This window comes from Mastomys coucha, unplaced genomic scaffold, assembly GCF_008632895.1.
Source record: "Mastomys coucha isolate ucsf_1 unplaced genomic scaffold, UCSF_Mcou_1 pScaffold5, whole genome shotgun sequence".
NCBI classification, from domain to species: Eukaryota; Metazoa; Chordata; class Mammalia; order Rodentia; family Muridae; genus Mastomys; species Mastomys coucha.
This window is the reverse complement of record NW_022196911.1, coordinates 103,451,613-103,475,736: the sequence shown is the minus strand read 5'-3', so window position 1 is coordinate 103,475,736 and position 24,124 is coordinate 103,451,613. Positions and strand designations below refer to the sequence as shown.

At 47.0% G+C, this 24,124-nt stretch overlaps 1 protein-coding gene across 2 annotated transcripts in view; it reads left to right on the top strand.

The window, feature by feature from the left end:
- Positions 1-24,124, top strand: part of Pitpnc1 (phosphatidylinositol transfer protein cytoplasmic 1) — a 257,448-nt gene that overhangs the window by 199,597 nt on the left and 33,727 nt on the right. For both annotated transcript variants that reach the window (XM_031351330.1, XM_031351331.1), the window contains exon 6: positions 14,228-14,323. In XM_031351330.1, coding sequence (XP_031207190.1) covers positions 14,228-14,323 — 96 coding nt within the window. The remainder of the gene's footprint in view (positions 1-14,227; positions 14,324-24,124) is intronic.

The window sequence follows — 24,124 nt, the reverse complement described above, 5'->3', positions numbered from 1 at the left end:
TACAATGTAGTTGTCTTCAGACTCTCCAGAAGAGGAAGTCAGATCTCTCATTAAGGATGGTTGTGAACCACCATGTGGTTGCTGGGATTTGAACTTAGGACCTTTGGAAGAGCAGTAGGTGCTCTTAACCACTAAGCCATCTCTCCAGCCCTTATTCTTATTTAGTCTACTGAAAAGAGAAGGGGGTGGGGCTATTTCTTAAAGGTGGTGTTCCATTCAAAGCCAGCTCACCGGAGTGCCCTGGAGAGCAGGGTGAGGCAGCAGGCGGTGCTCCCCACTGAGGAAAACCTACAGGAACAGATCCAGCCGCGGGCCTTCAGACTCACCAACCATATCATGCCCTTGGCCTGAGCCCCAGACACTGACATCCCCACCACAGGCTGGACCAACCCTACCTTCCCCTTTGTCTTGGTTGGGGAACTCCAAGTCTCTACAGCTGTCTCAGATGGGGACAAATGGAGCTCTGCCAGGGTTCTGTGCGTGGTTCTCGACTTTGCCTCTCAGGGAGTTTACAACCCATTTACACAGAAGGGGGGAAAAAATCAAACAAAACACAAACTACCAGTGAAACGTGTAACAGTCTGTTCCTTGTTTGTATGGTTTTTCTTTCCTGACAGACAGTAGATGCAATCTCTTCGGGTTCTTAAGCAGTTTTGGGCTGGTGCCCGATGCATTGTTTTGTGGGGAGAGGCTCGGTAGGAATGATCTAGCTGGAGACCCAGGCCCTGAAGCACCTCAGGATAGACATTCGGTGGACGGCAGATGGGACACTCTCCAGCTCCAGCGAGCCAGGCTGCCTAGCCTCCCTTTGCCCACTCTTACATGGCAACCCCAGCCAGGTCCCAGCAAGCCTTCGGTCCCCTGTACTTTACTCTCTTCCCTCAAGGCTGAGCTGGTCAAGAAGCCCTTACCCTTAATTATTCTGTGTCAGAAACTCTGCCTCTGTGTAAAGCACTCATTGTGTGGGCTCAAAAAAGCAAGCAAGCAAGCAAGCAAGCAAGCAAGAAAGAAAGAAAGAAAGAAAGAAAGAAAGAAAGGAAGGAAACAAAGAAAGAAAAAAAAGAAGAGAAAAGAAAAAGTTGAGGGAACCAGGAGACCAAGGTTACCTCCAGGAGACAGACACCAAGCAGGGAGGCTGGTGAAGGCCGGGTAAATGTGGGGCCGCCAGCAGTATCAGGTTCAATATCAATTTGTCAACTTGAGAGAAAACCAGCCGTTCCCGCTCCCAGAGACCACCTTGTGAACTGAAATAAGAAAGAACTGGGAGAAATTGGAGCTATTTTAAGCTCAGCTTCTGAGATTTATTTTTGGACCCATTATTGATCTTACTGCGGGGAAACCATACAGCAGTCCCTGTGCCAATATCCACACCTGCCTACGGGAGGTGCCCCGCCCCATCTCCTGGGCCCTTGTGTGTCCAAAGGAGGCTGTGGCCCACCCCAGGAGACGCTTTGCTTCTAGGCCACCATCTGCATCAAAATTAGAACAAGTTCTGAATGGAACCTTGTTATGGCCACCCTTGGAACCTAAATTTGCAAGATTTTTTTTTCCCCTACCTTTGAAAATGTTTTTTTAAGTTAATGAACCCAGCTGTAGCATTTGTGCCCCTGCTGTATGGCTGTACTGAACATCTCTGCCTCACCCATAATTAGTTGTCATGGCCTGGAGCACCTGATTGGGATCTTGTTGGTGGTGTTTTGCTATACCCCCTCCACCCTACTCCCACTCCCCATCCCCCACAACAGTCTTTTCCACATTGGTCACTGTATTGCTTCTTCACCACATAGCCTCACTCATAGGAGCCTGGGAATCCTCCAGGTCTCCTGGGGGTGGGGTGGGGGACCTTGAGGCATGGCTTAAAAGAGTTAACTGTCCTCTTATTTTACACAAGTCCCTTTTAGGCTTCAACACCGGATTCAAAGTGTCACTTCCCTCAAGGCATTGCGGCTGTGAATTCTCCGCAATGCTGTGTGCCCCACAATACTCTTTATCCTGCCTCTACCTTACTACTTTACCCAGCATCCTTTGCTCTTTGATTTTATTGTCCCCATTCTACCTGGGCTTCACTGGTGAGCTCTATGTTGAACCTCACCGACCTCAGAGCCATTGCCCTAAGTTCTTCCTGCCTCTCCATCTCTCAGACGGATGGTGCTCAGCAGGCCTCTGAGTGTCGTTATAAAATTCTGTAACCTTTGAGGTAGGTGGAGAATGGAAGGCACCTGTGTACCTTAGGGCCTCCCAGAAGGTCACATTTGGTCACTGAGAACAGAGCCACATGTTTAGGATGGGAAGCATCAACGTGGCCTGGATAATGAAGGAAAGGATCTTAGGAGTGGAGGATCGTGGGAGTTTCCTAGACTACCATACAAATGTCTCCAGTCAGGCGGCAGAACACAATAGAAGTGTTCTGACATCACTGTGCTGGAGGTCAGAGGTTGAACTCAAGGTATCCATGGGACCATGATCCTCCAAAGGCCCTCTCAAGCATCCTTCTTCGCTTCTTCCAGCATCTAATGGTGCCTGACATTCCTTGCCTTGTAGTTCCAGCACTCCAGTCTCCATACCAACCGCTCATTATTGTCATTGTATCTGCATCCCTTCTTATAGGGATGCCCAGCATCAGATTTAGGGACTATCCTCTACCTGGAATTTCATCCTACGATCTTTAACTAATTACATGTTCAGAGTCCCTGTGTTCAAATGAGGTCTTTCTTGAGCTTCCTGATAGATGGGAGTTGGGGGGGGGAGGAGAGTTTACCGTAGAAGCCTACAATCCAGGAAGCCAACTCCTGTTTTTCAGCCTTGTGTAGAAACTGGTGTTCCTGCAAAAACCTGTCTGCAGATGCTTCCAGTTCACAACTCTCTCTATGGATAAACATAGCCCTCACGATGGGAAACAGTTCAGTGCTAGAAAGGCATGACCTTTGAGAACCGGGACAACAGGTCGGGTCAGGAGGAGGCTGTGCTAAGTCTGTCTCCAACGTTACGTTCTCTGTTTCCATTCTGTCTGACACTTCTGTCTTTTGCGAAGTGCTAAGAGCCACACGTGGGGTTCTTACCAGTGGTAGGCAAACATGGTACCAAGTTCCTGTGTGAGAGACTCTTACAAAGCCCAAGCAATAGGATGTGTCTGTGGTTTCCAGAGCCAAAGTGAATGGAGAATGTGCTATGAGTCTGTCTGAGGGTGATGGGTCGGTTTTACATTTGAGCTGTTGTGGGGATCATCTACACATACTTAAAATACATGCACACCCGCCAACCCTGGAGAAATACCACTGTAAAACTGAGGGCTGCACAGCTAACTCAGTAACTCCTAATCCAGAGGGCCTGAGTTTGATTCCCACCACCCATGTCAAACTGCCCTCTTCCCGCCTCCAAGGGCGTTTGCCTCATGTGCACACGTCCACACACAGACACATATGCGTGTGATTTTTAAAGTTATTAAAAACTCATCTCTAAAATGGTTATCTGGAACAAAAAAAAAATACAAAACAAAGATGACAGTAGTCTACTCGAAATGTGGGGCTGTCGTTTGTGTTTATAAACAATAAGATGGCACTGGATCTTTATACAGTTGGTTTGTTGTGGTTTGCCTAGTCTTTTGGTTTGGTTTCTTTTGTTGGAGACAAGATTTCATGTCTGTCTGGCTGGCCTCAAACTCCTTAAGTAACAGAGAATGATCTGGAACTTCCTATCTTCTTGATTATAGTTCCCAGTTCAGGGATCATAGACTTGGACCATGGTGCCTGGTTTATGCAGCTGGAACTCGGGGCCTCATGCACACTAGCCAATTTCTAAATGTTTATTTGTCCTGTACTCAACACACTGAAGGGCTAAATATCTATGTGCTTTGGGATGCCTGCTAATCTCTTCCTTGTGCTTGACTAGTGTTCTCATTGAGAGAGAGAGAGAGAGAGAGAGAGAGAGAGAGAGAGAGAGAGAGAGAGAGAGAGAGAGAGAGCGCACACGGTATCCTCAGAATCCTTTGGTGATCAGGAAAGGAAGGGAACAACCTGGAAGGTATGTGGTCTAGCCCAGGAAAGGGTCAGGCTCAACAATTCCAGACTCCACTGCGTGCTTCCTTGTACTCAAACTACGAATGCCCCAGCCGTGGCAGTACACACCTATAATTCCCATACTTCAGAGACAGTATTGGGAGGGTCATGAATTCAGGGCCCAGCCTAAACTGTTGAGAGGATTCTGTCTTGGGCAGGGAGGAGAATTAGCATAAGGGCTGTCGTGTGTTCAGTGGTAGAGCACTTGCCTGGCATGTACAAGGTTCTGGATCCTATCAGCAACTCCTGTGCCAAATTTCTCCTAAGCTCCATCTCTCAATCGATCCTGCAGAGAGTTCTACTTTAGCTAGTTAAATATGATACATAAAATGGTTCTTCACTAATATCAGAATCAGGCCAGGGGGCTAGAGAGACGGCTTATTGGTTAAGAGTGCTGGCTGCTCTTCCGAAGGACCCAGGTTCGATCCCCAGCAGCCATATGGCAGTTCTTGAGTCTGTGACTCAAGTTCCAGGGGATCTGACACCAATGCATATGAAATAAAATTAAATAAATTTTATATATATATATATCTCCAAAAAAAGGATCAGGACAGCCTCCCGACCATATACCTCATTTTGATGAATCTGCTCCTGGTGGTGGTTCAAGCTGTGAGAGTTCTTTTCTATTGCTTGTTGGCTTCCCAAGCCCCTTCCCAGTCTTCGGAGTCCTTGCTCCAGGGTCAGCATCCCTGTTGGGAACCCTGCCAGCAGGTCACGCAGAGGACAACCATCTTGTTCCACTTAACATTTCCTGTCTGCCTTGCGCTCTGTCTCTCCGCCACAGAATCCTGCTTCACAGGAGTGGGAGATTGCTACATTCCCTCCCATCTCTACCTCCTAACCCAGCAGAGCCTTTCCCACGAACCCTAACCTTCAGCAGGCTTCTCAGGCCTGGTTCCTCTAACCTCTAGTGCTCATGGGACAGTTCTCCTGTCCGCTACCCTCCTCCTCCTTCCTTGATCCCATAGCTGTGACACCCTAGAAATGTAGTCTAGTCCCAAGGACAGGTTTCAGGGAACCTTCTCTTTAAAGTCCCTCCTTCCTCCAGTGGTGCTTCCACAAGGCACCAGGCTGCTAGGATTCGTGTTTAGCAGACTCTGTGACACCCTGGCTTTGGTCCCTTGGTTCCCCTAAAAAACAAACCTTAAGTGGTTAAAGCAAGAAAAATTTTCTTATGGTTTTTTTTAACAACATTTTTTGTTTGTTTGTTTTGTTGTTGTTTTTTATTGGATCTTTGGGGGTTTTTTGGGATTTGTTTTTGTTTTTGTTTTTGTTTTTCGAGACAGGGTTTCTCTGTGTAGCCCTGGCTGTCCTGGAACTCACTCTGTAGACCAGGCTGGCCTCGAACTCAGAAATCCACCTGCCTCTGCCTCCCAAGTGCTGGGATTAAAGGCGTGTGCCACCACTGCCCAGCTTTTTATTTGTTTTTATGTATGTGAATACACTGCCTGTCTTAATACATATCAGAAGAGGGCATTGGATCTCATTACAGATGGTTGTGAGCCACCATGTGGTTGCTGGGAATTGAACTCAGGACCTCTGGAAGAGCAGTCAGTGCTCTTAACCACTGAGCCATCTCTCCAGCCCTTTTCTTATGTTTTACACACACTAATATTGATAACGATTTTTGTTGGGTTTTTAATGTTTGCAACACAGTGAGATGATAAATATTTAAGGCAATGATTAAGTCACTTCCCAAATATAATTACACATTGTATAGATATATTAAGATGCTGAGTTTAGCTTCATACATTTTCAATTAAAATTATTTATTCTAAAAAGAAAATCACACTGGGTGTGAGCCCAGTAGTAAACCATTTTCACAGCATGCAAAAGGCCCTGTATTTACACATATATAGGTAATATTATTTATTTGTATATCATATGTAGTAAACATTTTTAAACTAATAAGATAAAAGTTAGTAAAGATTTATATGATCTGAAGAGAAAAATGGAATATCAAACTTTTAAAATTTTAACAAAGGGCTGGCCACGTAGCCCAGTTGGCGAGTGCTTGTCTAGACACACGTTATGGGCTGAGTTCTACCCCCGCCCCTACACAAACCAGGCATCATGGTACAAGCTTGCAGTGCTAGCTCTTGGGAGGATCAGGAGTTCAAGGTTGTCTTAACCACATGCATGGTAATTCCCGGGTTCCATGAGACCATGGGTTTAGAGAAATAACAACAACCACGGAAACAAGAAGGTCCCTCAAACCTAATACTTTGAAAGGGAGTGGAGCTGTCCCTGAAGCCAAGCACAGCTTAAGGACAGCAGAGGCATCCTGTCTGGCAGGACCTTGTAGGTTCACTTTCCAGGAATAGCATCCCTAGAGCAACTGGGGACTGGGGCTGGGGTCCGGGGGTGGAGGGGCAGGGATTGAACCCCTGGCCTTCGGGTTGCTTTACCCCTCCTCGATGGCATTGAAAAACTGTTCCCTTTTGCCTGATCAAAGGCCTAATGATGCTGTCCACCAGAGGCCTCTCCAGAGAGACGCTGCCGTTTACCCAGCATCCCAGTCAATCCACCCAGCCTTAATACCCCTAAAGCCCCGGGCGAGTGGAACATTTGATGAGGATTAAATACAAGCAGCTCGTCTCCCACTGCACTGCCAGATGGGGCTCTGATTCTGCTCCAAGACCAAGGTCGGCTCAAGAGTGAGTCTGGAGCCATTTCTGCTCCCAGGGCTGCCAGCCCCAGCAGTCAGTTCTGTAGGCACCCCACCTTAGAGATCGTGGGTTAGACCCTGGAGTCTCAGGGCCACACCATCCAGCTTACTGTGGAATAGGCTTCTTCTTTTCCTGCTGCCACAAGATAGTCAACTCTTGGCCTAGTTTGAGCACCCGCAACTCTAGCTCTGAGTCACGTACAGGCCCCTTCTGACCTCAGCAGCACTCACATGCTCTCACATAGACACAACACAGAAACATCACTTTTAAAAATGGGGGTGAAGAGACCCATCCCATGGGTGTGTACCAATCCCTGATACTATTAATGATACTCAGTTCTGCTTGCAGACAGGAGCCTAGCATGGCTGTCCTCTGAAAGGCTCTACCAGTAGCTGACTCAGACAGATGCAGACACCCACAGCCAAACAGTGGATGGAGCTTGAGGACTCGTATGGAAGAACAGGGGGAAGGATTGCAACCCCCAAGGGGATAGGAACTCCACAGGAAGACCAACTAACCTGGACCCTTGGGGCTCTCAGAGTCTGAACCACCAACCAAGGAGCATACCGGGGCTGGACTTAGGCCTCCCCATACATATTTAGTAGAAGCGCAGCTTGGTCTTCTTGTGGGTCCCAAACAACTGGAGCAGAGTTATCCCAAAAGCTGTTGCCTGTACGTGGGATATGTTCTTCTAGCTGGGCTGCCTTGTCTGGCCTCAGTGGGAGAGGTGCCTAGCCCCAAAGAAACTTGATGTGTCAGAGTGGGGGGAGGGGGACACACACCTTTAATCCCAGCATTTGGGAGGCAGGGGCAGACCCCTTTGAATTCAAGGCCAGCCCGTTCTACAAAGTGAGTTCTAGGACAACCTGGGCTACACAGAGAAAAACCTTGTCTTAAAAAAGCAAAAACAAAACGAACAAAAAGAATGTCGGAGTGATTCATTTTGTGAAAAGACAGACTTATGAAGATGCCGAGTCCTTTAGGTGAGGAGCTGAGGCACCTTTGAGGTTTGGCACTAATGGACACACAATTTGATAGCATATGGATCACACCCTCTGGTGTGCTCTTTGCCCGAGTCTTGTTTTAAATCTAGTCTTCACAAAATGCCAAGTCCCCTAAGACCTAATCTTCTACCTCTGAGAGGCCCACTGTGGAACACATAGTAGGGGTATAATAAACATTTACCAACCCACCGAAGGGCTGCCTAGATCAGATTGACCTGTGAGCAGGTCTGTAGGGGATTATCATGATGATGTTAACTCATGTGGAGAGACCCAGCCTGAAAGTGGGTAGCGCCATGTCCTGGTTTGGGGCCCTGGAGCATACAGAGTATTGAAGGCTGGCTGAGCACGAAGCGCACATGCGCTCCCTCTGCCCCTGACCGCGGATGTGATATGATGAGCTGCCTCGGGCTCCTGGCACCATGACTTCTCCGCAGTAGCGGATATAAATTCCAGAGATGGACTGTAAATTGGAATTATGAGCTAAAATAAACCCCTCTCTCCCCGAAGTTGCTTATCATCAGGATATTTTATCCCAGTGACAGGAGTAAGGCGAGGGCAGGAGCGGAGAGACAGCAGTCAAGCAGCCTTCTGCTGTCCGTGTCCCCCTCCTCACTGCCCTTTCTCGCTATGTCTTAATTAATCACATCCCAGATGCTGAAAATCTAGTAGAAGAGAACAGTGGCTTGGCTGGGCCTCTGTGTTCTTTCAGTTGCATCTGAAGCATAAAATGAAATGACTGGTAGGCTTTTCTCAAAATCCCTACCCACCAGCCATCTCTGTCCTGCCTCCGCACATAGCCTCAACATACTACAGGAAAATCCAAACAAACAAAAAGCATGTGGGAATGATTTATTTTCTGAAAAGATGTAGGTCTAGGTAGCTGCTGTGCCGTTTACGTGAGGAGCTGAGCATCTTCTCTGAGGTTTGGGATTGAAGGATAGCTAACACCCCCCCTTTTTTCTACTTATACCTCAATTTAAATAATAATAATTTATTTTTTTAGAATACTTTTATGTTTACAGAGAGATTGCATGACAGTACAAAGAGTTTTCATCTAAGCTTAGAAAAGTTTCTCCTTTGGGGAATGGGACTTAAACTCACTGTCTTGTATGCATGCTAACATTAAGGTGCGCCCTATACACACAGACACACACACTCACACAGACACACAGATACACACACACAGACACACGCACACAGACACAGACCACACACGCACACACACAGACATCACACACAGAGACACACAGACAACACACACACAGGGGGCGGGGAGCACCCCTGAGTTTGGACCTTAAACCACAGAAGTTGCTAATACAACTGGAACCCAGAACCCATGCATCTGTATTTCTGCACTATTTCCAATTGACTGCAGACCCCACTCCAAAAAATCATAAAATTTGGAAATGAAACGAGAATCCAGAACTCTAGGAAGATGTTCCTTTTCCAGGAGAAGTCCGAACTGCTGGGAACAGTACACATTCTGTTTACAGACATGCAGCCAAAGAAAGGAAGCCAGGCACTCCCTTCAGTCAGGACCGTGAGACAGAAAGGAGCTGACCACACAGATCCATCCTCACTTCCTTGGCCATTCTCCCAGAGCGAAGTATGCAAACCTGCTTCTCCCCGATTTCTAACTTTCCTCCCTTGCTATTACATTGTTGAGAATCTTTGTATATAAATCTTTTCAGCTTAATTTAAGTGTCTTACTTTAAGACAAATTCTCAAGTATACACTTCCTAAAGTGGTTGTGTGTGTGTATGTGTGTGTATGTGTGTACATATTGATGTGTTTGCAGACATGCATGCAGGTGTTCATGCACATGTGCACATATGCACATGGAGGTCAGAGGTCAGCCCTGGATAGATATCTGTTCTCTGACTCGTTCTTTAGACTTGCTGAGTACATAGGGGCTCCTAAACCCTTGAACACTAGGACATACTGTTCCTTGGAAACTTTGTCTCTCCAATGTCTCACACCTGTAAATGCTGCCCTCGTGTGATTCCCTGAGCTCAGGCACTTACAACCTACTACCCAGAAGTATTGACTGCATGCCAAAATCATATGGACTTCCACACACTTGGTATTTCAGGGGCTTTGGCACAAATTAAGCATCCTGTTATCAAAAGAGACCAGAGATTGTACAAAGGTTGCTCCTAATAGAACAGCTGAGCTACTGAACCAGGGATTATCGAACACCAAGTCTTAGGGGCAAGCTCGGTGGTAACCAGAGCACACATTTTATGAGTAGTCAAACTCCAGGGTCATCTTCTTAGAAGGAAGCAGGAAGTACTTTGGGCTGGCAGTGGTCTTCTCAGAGGACAGTGAAAAATGAGTCTTCCATCATGGGGAGCCATGCCCTCCACTCTGAACTTTATTGCTGACTGACTGTATGACCTTATGGTTTTGAACCTCAATTTTCCTCATCTAAAAATTGGGCATATATAACAAAGATTTTTACTCATGCCTCTTCTCCCTAGGTTTACAGTATATTCATTTCCTTCTTCTATAGCACGCTCTTTATTCTACCTTTTAATTCGGAAGCAGCCTTGGTAACTTTTCTAGGGCAGAAATGCAGCACTCGCCATCCCTGTATTTCCCCGAGCCAGTCCCAGCACCTGCATGCAATGAGTATCAGCTGGGACCCAAGCAGACGGCAGAAATCACAGGGATTTGAACAGGAGGAACATAGTATCGGGACTTATTAATGTCGGATAGAAGCAACTACCAAGATGGGACGAGAACATAAAGGTTACTGTAGAGCAGAAGCAGAATGCCCAAGGAAGGACGAACTTTAAAGATACCCTTCCTGTGCTGGTGAGATGGCTCAGCGGGTAAGAGCATTTGACTGCTCTTCCGAAGGTCCTGAGTTCAAATTCCAGCAACCGCATGGTGGCTCACAACCATCTGGACAGCTATAGTGTACTCACATACATACATACATACATAAATAAACAAACAAACAAACAAATAAATAAATCTTAAAGGGGGGGGCTTTCTCCATGGCCAAGGTGTCAGGTGCTGTCATCTCTGGAGAAGGTGTGGCTGTCACCCCCAAAGGAGTTTCCCTAGGCTCCCTAACCACAGCTGCGTGCCAGTCACTGAACAACGGAAAGTCTACTGGGACACAGGCAAGGAGAGGTTAGAGGCCAGGTGTGCCACAGGAGTTGGCACACACTGCCAGTTCAAGACTAAAATGCACACGGCGCCTACATCAGGAGGGCCAGAGCGAAGTGGTTCCTGGGCCAGCTGCCAGGACTGCAAGGTCATTGAGTAACTGCCCTCCAGGCCCGTGGCAAGGCAGAACAGCGTCCTTTTCCACAGACTGTACACACACCTCCAGGATCCAAGCTTGAAAGGCCAACCCCTTCCCCAGTAGCGGCTCCCTATCGCCCTCTAGTGACAGGGTTTGAGTACTACCTGCTAGAGAGAGGAGACGCTCACAGGGTCCTAGCCTTAGAGTCAAGAAGCAGTAAGGTAACGCGAGTGATTTTTTTTTTTTAAAGTTCTAATTATAGTTGGGGAAATGGTTGCGTTGATAAAATACTTGCCACACAAGCAGGGAGAGGTACCTCCACATCCCCAGTACCCTCATAAAACCAGGTGTAAGGTACATTACATACATTTGTAATCCCAGTATTTGGGTGACATGGCGGAGAAAAGAGGGTCCCTGGAGCCCACCGGCCAGCCAGTAACCAAATGGATAAGGTCCAGGTTCAGTGAGAGTCCCTGTCTCAAAAGATAAAGTTGGAGGGGAGTCTAGAAAGGGGGCTCAGCCAGTAAAAGCTCCCGCTATACAAACATGAGGGCCAGGGTTCAAATCCCAGCATCCAAGAAATCAGCAAAGCATAGTCGTATGCTCCTGTAACTCCAGCTGTGTGTGGGGTGTCAAGGCAGGAGGATCACCAGAGCTTGCAGGCCACCAGCCTCGCTCCAGGATCAGTGAGAGGGCCCCATGTCAAGAGAGTGACAGCCGGACCGCTGACATCCTCCGCAGCATATGCATACCCTCATAGCCCGCACACACATGCTAAATTAATTCATCTTTAAAAAGACAATAGGAAAGTTGATCAGGATAGAAGACACCTGATTAATCTCACACTCACACACACACACACACACACACACACACACACACACATACACCAATTATATCAAAGTCACACAGTTTGCCTTGGGCCCACCTGCTTACCTCGTTTCCTTTAAATCCCATAGATTACACCAATGAATGTCAAACCACTTTGTTTCTTTTGTAATTTACTGTCTAGAAAGCCACCCCCCGCCACCCCCAGGCATTCTGTTTTGTCTTCCTTCTCCTCTTGGCTTACTCTTGAAAGACTGAGAAACCAACTCTGACTCCCACAGTCCCCTCATTTCACAGGTGACTTCTCCACAGACTTGAATGGTTCGCCCACTGTCTGCTTCATTTCCAGGCAATCCACCCGTCTATCCCAGGCAGTGGGAGTGCCCGGAAGCACTGGGCTGAAACAGGCCTGTGGGAGGAACCTGGGTTCATCTGAAAGCCAAACTTCTATGCCTTCGAGGAATGTGGCACAGACATCTCAGGGCAAACTGGAGGTTCATCTTCCCTGACCAAGTTTAGAACATATTAGAAGAGTAGGCAGTTGGAGGACAGAGGAGGTGGCTCATTGGCTAAAAGGCTGACTGATGCCCAGTACCCAACATAAGAAACTGTGTGTGGTGGCATGAAGTGCTGGGAGATGCAGGAGGGTCCCAGCAGCTCACTGGCCATCCTGTGTAGCTTAAGCTCCGCTGAGCTCCAGATTCAGTGAGACATCCTGTTTCAAAAATAGGTAGTGAGTGAAAGAGAAACTCTGGCTCTCTCCTGTCATGTATGGTGCTTGCACATACACACCAAAATAGAGGAAGAAGGGGAGAAGACAGTCAATAGAGAAACAGCAGATTTTGCAGTTTCCAGGATGACCACTAAGCTAAAAATGCTCACCCGACTCAGGTGAAGAGCCCTTGGGCACTGCCCCTCAGAAGGCAGGCTGTGTTAACGGGTAGCAACTGCACATCAAGACAGTGTTGGTAGGCATCTGCCATCTTGTTTTTCCAAAGTGCCTCATTGTCTGTGAAAGAGCGTGATGGAATCCTTGGTAGTGGAATGAGATGGGGTACAGAGACTTCTTCTCAGGGTAGTGTGACTCTCCAGACCTACTCTGCTTAGTATCCTTAGAAGCTACCTCGTCACTTCAGACTAAAATATGAGGTGTGTATAGTGATTAATAAATATTCTAGACTAAAGAACCTAGCCACGCTGCACCGCGGCCACACACCAATGAAATCACACTCTTAAGTGATCATGAAAAATACACGTTTGAGTTGGGATGTGGCTCCGTTGGTGGAGTGTTTGCTAGCATACATGAGCCCTGGGCCCGGTCTTAAGTATCTCAGAGGACCAAGCATGCTGGTAAGTCTGCAGGTTCAGTACCAGGGAGGTGGAGGCTGAAGGATTAGAAGCTCAAGGTTGCATTTGGCAGCTTGGACAACAGTGAAATCCTGTCCCAAGGAGGGGAAAAAGTGCCTGGGCTGTGGTGGTGTAGCCCTTGAGTCCCAGCACTCCGAGGTAGAGGCAGGTGAATCTCTGTTAGTTAGAGCCCAGCCTGGTCTATAGAGTGAATTCTGGAACATGTCTATGTACAAAGACCGTGTCTCAAAAAGAAAAAGAGAGAGAGAGAGAGAAGAGAAAAATTATGAGAAGAAAATATTTAATCCTAAGCAAAAGGAAAGGGCTTGTGGTTTATTTTCTCTTTCCTTGTCTCTGTTTCCTGCAATGAGAGTGAATTACTTGTGAACTAAATACATATAAAAGTTAATGAGGGGTTGGCGAGATGGCCCAGCAGGTAAAGGCATCTGTCTGTTGCCAAGCCTGGCGACCTGAGTTAGATCTCCAGGACCCAGATGGTGGAAAGAGCCAACCCAAGCAGCTTGTCCTGACCTCCTCATGGACACTACGACATTCATACACAACACACACACACACACAAACAAATAAACAAACAAACACAATAACCTTTTTTTTTTTTTTTTAATTAATGAAAAGGCCCTCATACTTTTCTCATCTAATCTTGGGCTGTGTCTCTGCTTTTTGTCTGGGCTCTCACCAGACCTTCCCAGCCTCTGCCCAGACGAGCTGCCAAAACTCAGCAGTTTTCAAATTTTTTGGAAGAGTTTTTTGGAAAAGATTTGTTTCCTCATTCTTGAACTTCTAAAAACAGCCCGCTTCTCCATCTCCCCCTCAGCGTGCGATGACAGATCCTACACCTGCCTCTGATGCCACACAACCCAAGTGAGGAAAAAGAACCTGTCATGATTCTCACACATTCTGTGACAAGCAAAGCCAGCGGGTGTGGGGTCATGGGAAGGTGTGTCCTGTCAGGTGCCTGCTGCCCTGGGCACGGATGGATGTCCTACCTACCAGCACTCAGCAAGATTTCACCTGCTAATCTCTGATGTGTTGCTCTGTCCTTTTCAGATTTTTGACAATGAAGCCAAAGACCTTGAGAGAGAAGTGTGCTTCATCGATATCGCCTGTGATGAAATTCCAGAACGCTACTACAAAGAGTCTGAGGTAAGTGATGGTAAAGGAAGCAATTCCGTTCACTCACTTGTTCATTCATTCATTCATTCATTCCACTGTGATTGATGAAGCACTTCTATCCTAGGACACTTCCAAGTGACTTTTATGTTCATTTGGTTTAGGATCAACATCTCACTGGTTTGTTTTTTTTTTTTTTTTTTTTTTTTTTTTTTTTTTTTTCTCCAGTTTTTCGAGACAGGGTTTCTCTGTGTAGCCCTGGCTGTCCTGGAACTCACTCTGTAGACCAGGCTGGCCTTGAACTCAGAAATCCACCTGCCTCTGTCTCCCAAGTGCTGGGATTAAAGGTGTGCACCACCACTGCCCAGCATCTCACTGGTTCTTTAAGATTGATTTTTTTTTAAATGAGTGTGGATGTTTTCTGTACAACAAATGCATGCAGTTCCTGCAGAGGCCAAAAGAGGGCACCAGATCCTCTGGAACTGTTACTGATGATTGTGATTGATGATTGCTATGGGGGTGCTGGGAATCGAACCCAGATCCGCTGGAGGATCAGCCAGTGACCTTAACCACCGAACCTTCTCTCCATCTCTGGATTTGTTAATGCGAGTTCAAAGTGGAGTCCCTGAGCCTCCCTTTTTGTTTGCATTTGGTCTTTCTTATCCTCCCAACTTGGTCGTCATCCCCCGTGACATCAGGGTTCCTAGGGCTAAGCATTCATCACCTTGGCCTCTCAGAATGCAGCAGCTTGTCTGTGTGAGGATGCAGACAGCGATACATTTCTGTCTTTGGTGTTTAACATAAAGAAAATCCTCAATCAAGCCTCCAAACTTTGATGGTTCATGTTGGCCCAGAAACCATCTTCCTAAAATAGCAGGCACCTTCCTGAGGGCTTCTTTTCTTGCCTGGGAATGGATGAAGGAGACCAGCTTCCCCTCTGGCTTGTCTGCTCTCAGAGTCCACTCTCTGCCTCGCTGCTTACCCTTTGTGTCACTGTCGATGCCAGTCATTATTTATATCCTGTTAGTATCTTATTAATGGCTGCTGATAGAACTTGAGTGGCCCGCTTGTGAACAGTGGCCCAGCCCTGGGATGACAACAAATGCGGGGCTATTTTTGTTGTTCAGCTACACACAGCCAATCACAGTATGTTTATCAGGGCCCAGATTTGTCCTTGAGCTCTAACACGTGCAGCTTGAAGCTCTTGTCTCATACTCATTAGAGCTGATGGAAGATGCCATGCATAAACCCATTAAAAGGAAACTCCCGGCCACTAAGATGGGCAGCCAAGCCTTGAGGCCCTGAGTTCAAGCCCTAAGACCCCACAAAGTGGAAAGAATACAGATTACCACAAGTTGTCCTCTAACCTCCATATCCACAGGGTGCTCGAAAGAGAGCATATATAACACACAAGTAAAAATAATAATAATAATAATAATAATAATAATAATATATTTTTTAATTTCAACATGAATTCTAGTCTGTTACCACCTGGACTGCCCTGTAGTTTAGATCTTTACCTGCCTATTTGGAGATTTGTTTGTCTGGAAAGCCTTTCTTGGTTTTAGCAGATGCCCACCTGCTTCACTAAAGGCTGGAGAGCATGCTAAGTTCTGCTAATTGCTTTCAATCACGCTGGCTATGGTAGCTATCCCTTCACACGAGCTGCACAGAGACGGCGAGGCTTCTCCATTCTCGGATCTCACCAGCCACTTTCACAGTGGCTCCGGGCAGATGTTCTCTCAATGGTTGTTGAAGGAGTGAGGGAGGCCTTTGTTTTTCCTTCTGGTGGTCGTAATTTCCTAGCAAGTGCCATCGAAGAGAATGGATCTGTCCTCATTAAACTACCAGTTGTGAATCAGAGATATTTTTTCCCCTTAGTGTGAGACTTATGGGTTACTCTTGCAGCTCTGTGGTCTGTGCTTGCAGCATCTTTAACAAGGACACCTTGGGCAGAAGCTGGTAATGGGGGTGAGGTAGGGGATGGGGGATCTGTAGTTGTGGGGGAGTTGGGGAGCCTGATAAATCCAGACCATGTTTTTCTGAGGCACGCCTTCCCACCAGTCTACTGTCCCACACAGTTACCCAGGCCAAAGGAGGGGACCGAAGCTTTCTGTCTCTTTTTCCCCTTCCCCCTGGACGCCTCTGAGCCTTCTATTAAGGTGACCAGAGATGGGAATTTTCCACTGGCTGGCTCCTGCCTGACAGACCTCCTGCCACTACTATCTGGGATTCCTTGGGATGCTTTAGGGACCCTTTAGTATCAGCTGATGGCCCAGCCTAAGGATCTGCTTAATTCTCGTCCTGCAGGATTCCTGTTTCCTACCCAACTCCACAGTCTGAACAGCGGCTCCCAAAACATCTTAGACCCAGTTTCATCCTTCTTTTATAACTTTTAAATTTCTATTCATGTGTTTGTATCTGTGTGTGTGTTTGTGTGTGTGTGCGCGTGCTTGAAGAAAACATCATATCTTTTAGAGCTGGACCTGCGTACAGCTATGAGCTGTCTGAAGTGAGTGCTGAACACAAATGCCCATAACCACTGAACTATCCTTCCAGCCCTTCAAGTTTCATTCTTATGTCAACTAGAGGGTCTGAAAAGCAGGGCTGTTGTGGGGTCTTTTTAACTGGAGCAGAAAGATGGCTTCATGGGTAAAAATGCTTCCTTCCCAAGGTTGAGGTAGTAACACCCAGAACACCAGTAGAGATGATCAGTGAGCACCATGTTCAGTAAGGTGGGGAGCAGTCAAGGAAGAGACCCAGTGTGGAAGACTGGCCTCCACCTGGGTATATGTGGGTGTCCACACACATATAAACAATTACGAGGTCAGAGAGAGCACCTCTACTAAGCAACACAGACACAGAGTCCTGGCTGTCTATGGAATTCAGAAAGCTCTTAGTGCCAAGTCACATGCATGCCCCGGCCCATCAGTGCCAGCGAAACAGCAGAGCGGGTGAGAATGAGCTCTCCACAGTCTGCCCTCTCTATGAGGCTGATACGCAGCTTCTTGCTTCTGCCAAGATTTCCATCCTCACTCTCTGATGCTCTGCCAAGATTTCAAGGTGAAGTTCCCAGTGGAGGAATAAGGGACTGCGCAGAGGACACAGACCAAGAGACCCACCTACAAAGCCAAGGTAGCAGAGCAGTTCCAGGGAGATAAGAACCAAACCTCACTCCCACCCTGCGGAGCTGGTCCACCCTGGGCAACCTCAAAGACAAGTGCCGAGATCTTAGATGATGCAGATGGTTCTCTGCCGATCCTTTAGTGTGTTGCTTCCTTGGCTTGGCTTCCACCACGACTGTGCCCAAAGAGGACAGTAGGGTTATGGGCCTTCTCGGGGCTGCCCCTGCAGCTCCAATCAGCTCCAACTGCACCTGGCCAGAGACACAAGCTAGCCAGATGTAGGAAGGAGTGTCTTAAAGGTCAGATGTGCTTCCAGTACTAAGGCGTAGGGGAGAAAAGGAATAAATGGAATTCCCTAGTCAAGAAAGTGAAGGGTATGCTGGACACGGTGGCTCGCCCGCTAATGCCAGCACTGGGGAGGCAGAGGCAGGCGGATTTGAGTTCGAGGCCAGCCTGGTCTACATAGAGAAACCCTGTCTTGAAAAAGAGGGAGGGAGGAAGAGAGGGGGGAGGGAGTGAAGGAAGGAAGGAAAAAAGAAAGAAGGGAAGAAAGAAAGAAAGAGAGAGAGAGAGAGAAAGGAGAGAGAAAGAATGAATGGAAGAAAGAAAGAAAGAAAGAAAGGAAGAGAGAGAGAAGAAAGGAGAGAGTGAGAAAAGAGAGGGAGGAGGGGCTGTGGTTTTGTTGGTGATAGTGTGGTTTGTTTGTTTGTTTGTTGATTTTTCGAGACAGGGTTTCTCTGTGTAGCCCTGGCTATCCTGAAACTCACTCTGTAGACCAGGCTGGCCTCAAACTCAGAAATCCGCCTGCCTCTGCCTCCCAAGTGCTGGGATTAAAGGCATGTGCCACTGCCGCCCGGCAGTGTGATATTTTTGTTTGCTCGTTTGTGGATTTGTTTCTATATTTATTTTATGTGTATGCGTGTCTTGCCTGTGTTTATGTACAGACCACATGCGTGTAGTGCCCAAGGATGCTGGAAGGGGACACTGGATCCTCTAGAACTGGAGTTACAGATGGGTATGAGCTGTTGTATGGATGCTGGGACTCAGCCTAGTTCCTCAGCGAGAGCATTGAGTGTTCTTGACCTCCGAGCATCTCCCCAACTCTCAGCTACCTTTTGATCTTGGCTTTTCTTGTTGCACATGAAGGGAATTTCTCTCCCTGCCATCTTAGGGAATGTAAAAGCATTCATCTGATGATAGAGCTTAGTCATTTTAGTGGGCAAGTTTAGATTTTGAACTTGAATAGCAATAAAGAAAGGTCACACAGGGCTCAGCCATTAAGAGCATTTGCTATTCTCTTAGAACACCCAAAATCACTTCCCAAGTAAGATGAATGCGGTAGACTGTGCACGCACGCGTGTACACACACATACACACACACACACACACACACACACACACACACACACGCACACGTACACATAAATAAATAAATAGAATAGAATAGAATAGTGTTATGAGGCTGTCCTGACTGTCCTAGTAGTCTGTGCCCTTTGTGTACAGGGGAACATGTGCTGGAGCAGAGAGAATCTTTAGATGGAATTTGATTTAGGACTTTCTCCTTGGACTGAGGTGACTCTTAAAACGTGGTCTCCAGGTCCCTGGATTATAGTCTCCCTGGCCCAAAGCATCCTTGGCAGCTGGTTCATCATCCACAGCAATCTAAAACATCTGTTGACTCTGCTCTTAAGGGAGAGAGCAGAGAACAGAGAGAGACATCTAACTTTTCCAATAACTGTCAAGAGTGAGAGACTAAGTGCTATTTGTTAAGGACAGGCCCCCAGGAAGGGAGCAGAAACGCCAGGTGAGTATATGCTGCCGTCCTTAGCTGCACCCTTCCAAACCCCTCAACTCTCTCAAATGAAAATATTTTCATCTGGGCGGGTCTGCATCTTGGTGGTTAGGAGCACTTTAGATTCTCAGTTACCTCCGAAGGTCCTTGTTGGGCACAGCTGCTTCATGCTGGGATGAGCAGTTAAATTTGTTATTGTGTGGTGGTGGTGGTGGTGATGGTGGTGGTAGGGTGGTGGTGGTGATGGTGGTAGTGGTGGTGATGGTGGTTGTGATGGTGCTGGTGGTGCTGGTGATGGTGGTGGTGGTGATGGTGGTGATGGTGGTGATGGTGGTGATGATGGTAATGGTGGTGGTGGTGATGGTGGTGGTGGTGGTGGTGATGGTGGTTGTGATGGTGATGGTGGTGATGGACCTGAGCCCTGCTGTTGTTGAAGTTGCATTTGTGGTGTTCTTCAATTGAGACTCTCTTCCCAACTGATTCTAGGTTGCGTCAGGTTGACCATAAAAACTAACAAGGCTGGAGAGATGGCTCAGCAGTTAAAATCTTGCTGCTCCTCCAGAGGACCCACGCTCCATTCCTAGCATACACACAAGGAAAAAAATAGCAAAAGATAAATCTCTAAAAAATAAAGAAAACTAGCCAACAAAACACTAGAGAAGGTTTCCTTCCGCTTCCGCTCTACTGTTGATGCGCAGGAGAGCTGCAGAGCCTGAGACTCAGGGCAAGCATGTGCCTCTGGCCCATGGCTGCCGTGAGTGGCACTCGGGAAGTTTGTGTGTGTGGTGCTTTTCAATCAACAGCATGAGTCCAGGAGAGAGACAGAAGTGTGATTCTGATGACAGCCCCAGTTCCTAGAGTCTCAAAACCTCCTGCAGCCTCATCAAGATGCTTCGGAAACTAAAGCCATTTGTGCTGCAAAGAGTTACCAAAAAATATGTTCTTTCTTCTCTTCTGGTTTAACCTCATTCCAAATGCCGCGCGTCTGATTCAGCATCTCTAAGAAACCTTAGAACTTAAATTCAACGTTACACCAAGTTTTGGCAATCTGTTCCCTTGAGTCCCAGGATGGTGCCTACCTTTAGTTCATTTCCTTATGCTATCTCAGAAGACCACAGAGTAGCTAACTTATAAACAATAGATGTTTAGTCACTCACAGTGACTCACAGAGACCAGGATGCCCAAGAGTATACTGCTGGCATCTGGTGAAGGGTTTGTGCTACTTTACACATGGTCAATGGGCAAGGATGCAATTCAAGGCTTAGGACCTCTCTGCTTACTATATTCAAGCTTTTAAAGCATTTTGTTGATACTTCATCTGGGAGGGGGAATAGCGATATAAGCTTGCCTATTCTCCTTCCAAAGGGGAATACCTCTGCCCCTTGTCTTGTTGTTGTAACGAAGCCCCGGACAAAGGCAACTTTGGACCCTCTCTTAACTGCCAGCCTTATTGTTTAAAAGCTTTTACAGATCTGGCTCTCCAACACTCCCCTGTTTTCTAGAGACCAGTGGCTGGGCTACTCTGTCACTTTGTCATTCTGATAACCAGCTCCCTTTTGTAGAAGAGCTTCAACTCAATCGACCTCACTAAAACAGAGGAGGGCGTGGAGGAAGGGATCCCTGATGGATAAAAGGGAAAGAAGACAGTTCAGGCTTGGGGAATCCCAACAACTACAGGAACCACACCCCAGGAACCACAGACAAGGGCCCAAGCCTTTTTTTTTCCATTACGACGTCCCAAGAATCAAGTGAAATTGTGTATGACGTGCTTGGCACCCGGCTCTGGAGTCAATCTTTGTCACACAGCTTATACGCTGACTTCCCTGTCGTCCTTGACTCTCTTCTGAGCCCCACCCCTACCCCAACCACTAAAAGTGGCCTTTTTATTTTTTATTTTTTCCTGGTCTTTTCCCCTGGCCCGTAGAAAGCATCAGTGTTGGTCTTTGTCAAGAGTTCAATTCTTTCTCGCGGTGTTTATCCCAAATCCCCATCGCCACACTCTTTCTTCTCTTCTCAGCATGATGAGTTTCGAATGTTTCTAGCCCTAGATTTTAACTGGGACAGGTGTAGAGCACATGCCCAGACACCCCCACCATGAGAACTTTTGTTCTCTAGCTTTCTACGTGCCAGACAGACCTTAAGAGCCAACTTGTTCTAACGGAGTCGCTTTGCAGGGGAGCAGCATAAATTGCTGTGTTTGCGGTACATTCTGGTGCCGAGAGCAAAGGCCTTAAAAATAGCACTTTGGGTGCTAACTGCTAACAAAGCAGGAATTGACCCTTCCAGCCATGACTTCCACTTAGGCTTGTTCTTCTCTTTTTTGTAAACTGACTTATCACAGCTGACCTTTTAAGTCAAGTCTTCACTTAGCACTCAAGTACATGTGCTCTGAAAGCTCCCGAGTCTGATTTTTTGTGAACTACAGATCTCAGACCCAAGGATCTGAAGAGACTATTTGAGTCATACATTTAGCCAGGGAGATGGCTCCGTAGGTAAAGGTGCTTGCTACTAAGCCTGATGTTCCGAGTTTGATCCCTGGGACCCACACTAATAAAAGAATAGAGTCAATTCCTGCAAATTTTCCTCTGGATTCCACACTTGCACCATGGCACATGTACACAAACATACACACACACACACACACACACACACACACACACACACATGCTAGTTAGATGGCTATAGATAAAATATAATTTAAAAGTATATTGGTAGATATGTGTAACTGTCACTACAATCAAATTTTAAACAATCTGTCACCCGTATCTTCTGACCCCCACCTCTGCCCCATCCCTGGGAACCCACTGATTTACATTCTGACTCTGTAGAGTCCCCTGACATGGACATCTCACATGCATAGGATCGTTTAGCATACCCTCCTCTAGGACAATATTCTCTAAAAGTGTTTACGTACCTCTTGTAGGATTTTAAGTTCAAGAAACCCTGTACTAAGTTTTGGGCTAAATTTCTTCCCATTGAAAAGGCCATTTGTGGGTGGAAATTGATCCTAGCCTTCTAGAGGCTGAGCCAGGAGGATCACAGGCCCCAGACGAGTTTGGGCTGCACAGCAACACCCTGCCTGAAAAAGCCTGTAACAGCATCAGAAGCTGTCCAGTAGAAGCTGCTGTGACACTCACTCATCGCTGTGACAAACCACAAAATGAAGGCAGCTCACAGAAGGGAAACAGCATCAGAAGCTGACCAGTAGAAGCTGCTGGTCACTCACTCATCGCTGTGACAAACCACAAAATGAAGGCAGCTCACAGAAGGGAGGGACTTACTTTGGCTTAGAGTCTGAAGGTTCCATCCATCCTGGCAGGGTGGCAGGCATATGAAGCAGCTGGTCACGTGGGCATTCACAGTTGGGAAGAGAAAGACAGACTCTGGTACTCACCTAGCCACCTCCTTTTTATGCAATCCAGCAGTTAGAAGAAGAGATCTTCCCACCTCAATTAACCTATCCTAGAAAATTCCTTATGCACATGCCCAGAGATTTACCTCCAAGGTGATCTAGAGCCTGTCAAGCTAATCACTATTAGCCATCACCTTGGAGTGACCTTGGAGGAAAGTTCCAGCATGTAGAGGGGAAAAAAAAAATCTAGCATGGAATTTGTATCCCATTACTTCCTCTCTGCTTTGGGGCGAAGTATTTTCATTATATAATATAGCAAGTCCCAGCTGGGGTTCCCATTTAGCCTTTTTATATTTAACATTTATCAAAAGCTTATCATTTCAATTAGCAGGGCAAGCCCCTGTTGGCTATTGTCCTTTGTGATTCTGACTGGAGGTGTAATTAATCACGGAGACTTTATATCTCAGCTAATGTGGCTAATAGTGTTACTTCCCAGATCCAACTTCTCCTGCAGCTGGGCCAAGATCTCCTGTGGGCTTCTCTTTGCACCTTCCAGATGTGAGTTTGATAAAACCACGCAGAACAGTTTCCCATGGGCTACCCGAATGCCTAATTCCTCAGCATTGCCTCTGTAGGCTTGTCCTGGTGTGAGATACCAATGCCTCTGGGTACGACTGACCTAATAGTGGGAAAACCTTCTACAGATGTGCCAAGGAGTGGTGAGCCAAGTCCTGGGGAAATAGCCTTGGCCCCAGCTCAGCCCTCTCTAGATAGATGGGCTTTAACTACAAGTGTTCAATTTACCATCTGCCTGGCCTGGAGAACACCAGCAGAGTCAATGACTTCACCACTAGATGAATGGAGAAGCCCGTGGCCAGAAGAACACAGTCTCACCCATCTCTGGGCAGCCAGCTCTTGGGCTAGAGGAGCTGAGTGCATACCTCCAGGCAAGAGCCCTCTTGCAGAGTTTCCCAATCACTCAGCGATCCACCTGTTGATAGAGTGGTGTTTGGGAAGCTCCGTGACAAAGTGAATGAGTGGAAGAAGAGACATCAGAAATCTGGCTATCGGACTAATCTCTCTCATCCGGTTTGAATGTGAGATGTTGCCCACAGGCTCAACTGATGGCAGTGTTCTGCGGGAGGTTGTAGAACCTTGTCCAATGTGGACATAGAGGCTTCACCTATTAAAGTAGATAGCTAGTGGGTGGAGTTAGGTCTGGCCTGGGTCTTTCTCTGCCTCTTGGTTGGCCGATCTGGGAGGAGCCTCCTACGGTCATGCTGCTCCAATCAGGATGAATGGAGACATTCTGAACTGAGAGCTAAAATAAGACTTCCTTCTCTTAAGCTGCTTCTAATAGATATTGTATCACATGACAAGAGAGACAATTACATTCCTCTATGACCCTTGGTATGGGTTTAATGGTGCCCATCTGAAAAGATATAAAGCCAGCATGATAATGCACTTGGGAGGCTGAGGCAAGCAGATTTTTTTTTTAAAGATTTTATTTATTTATTATATATAAGTACACTGCAGCTGTCTTCAGACACACCAGAAGAGGGCAT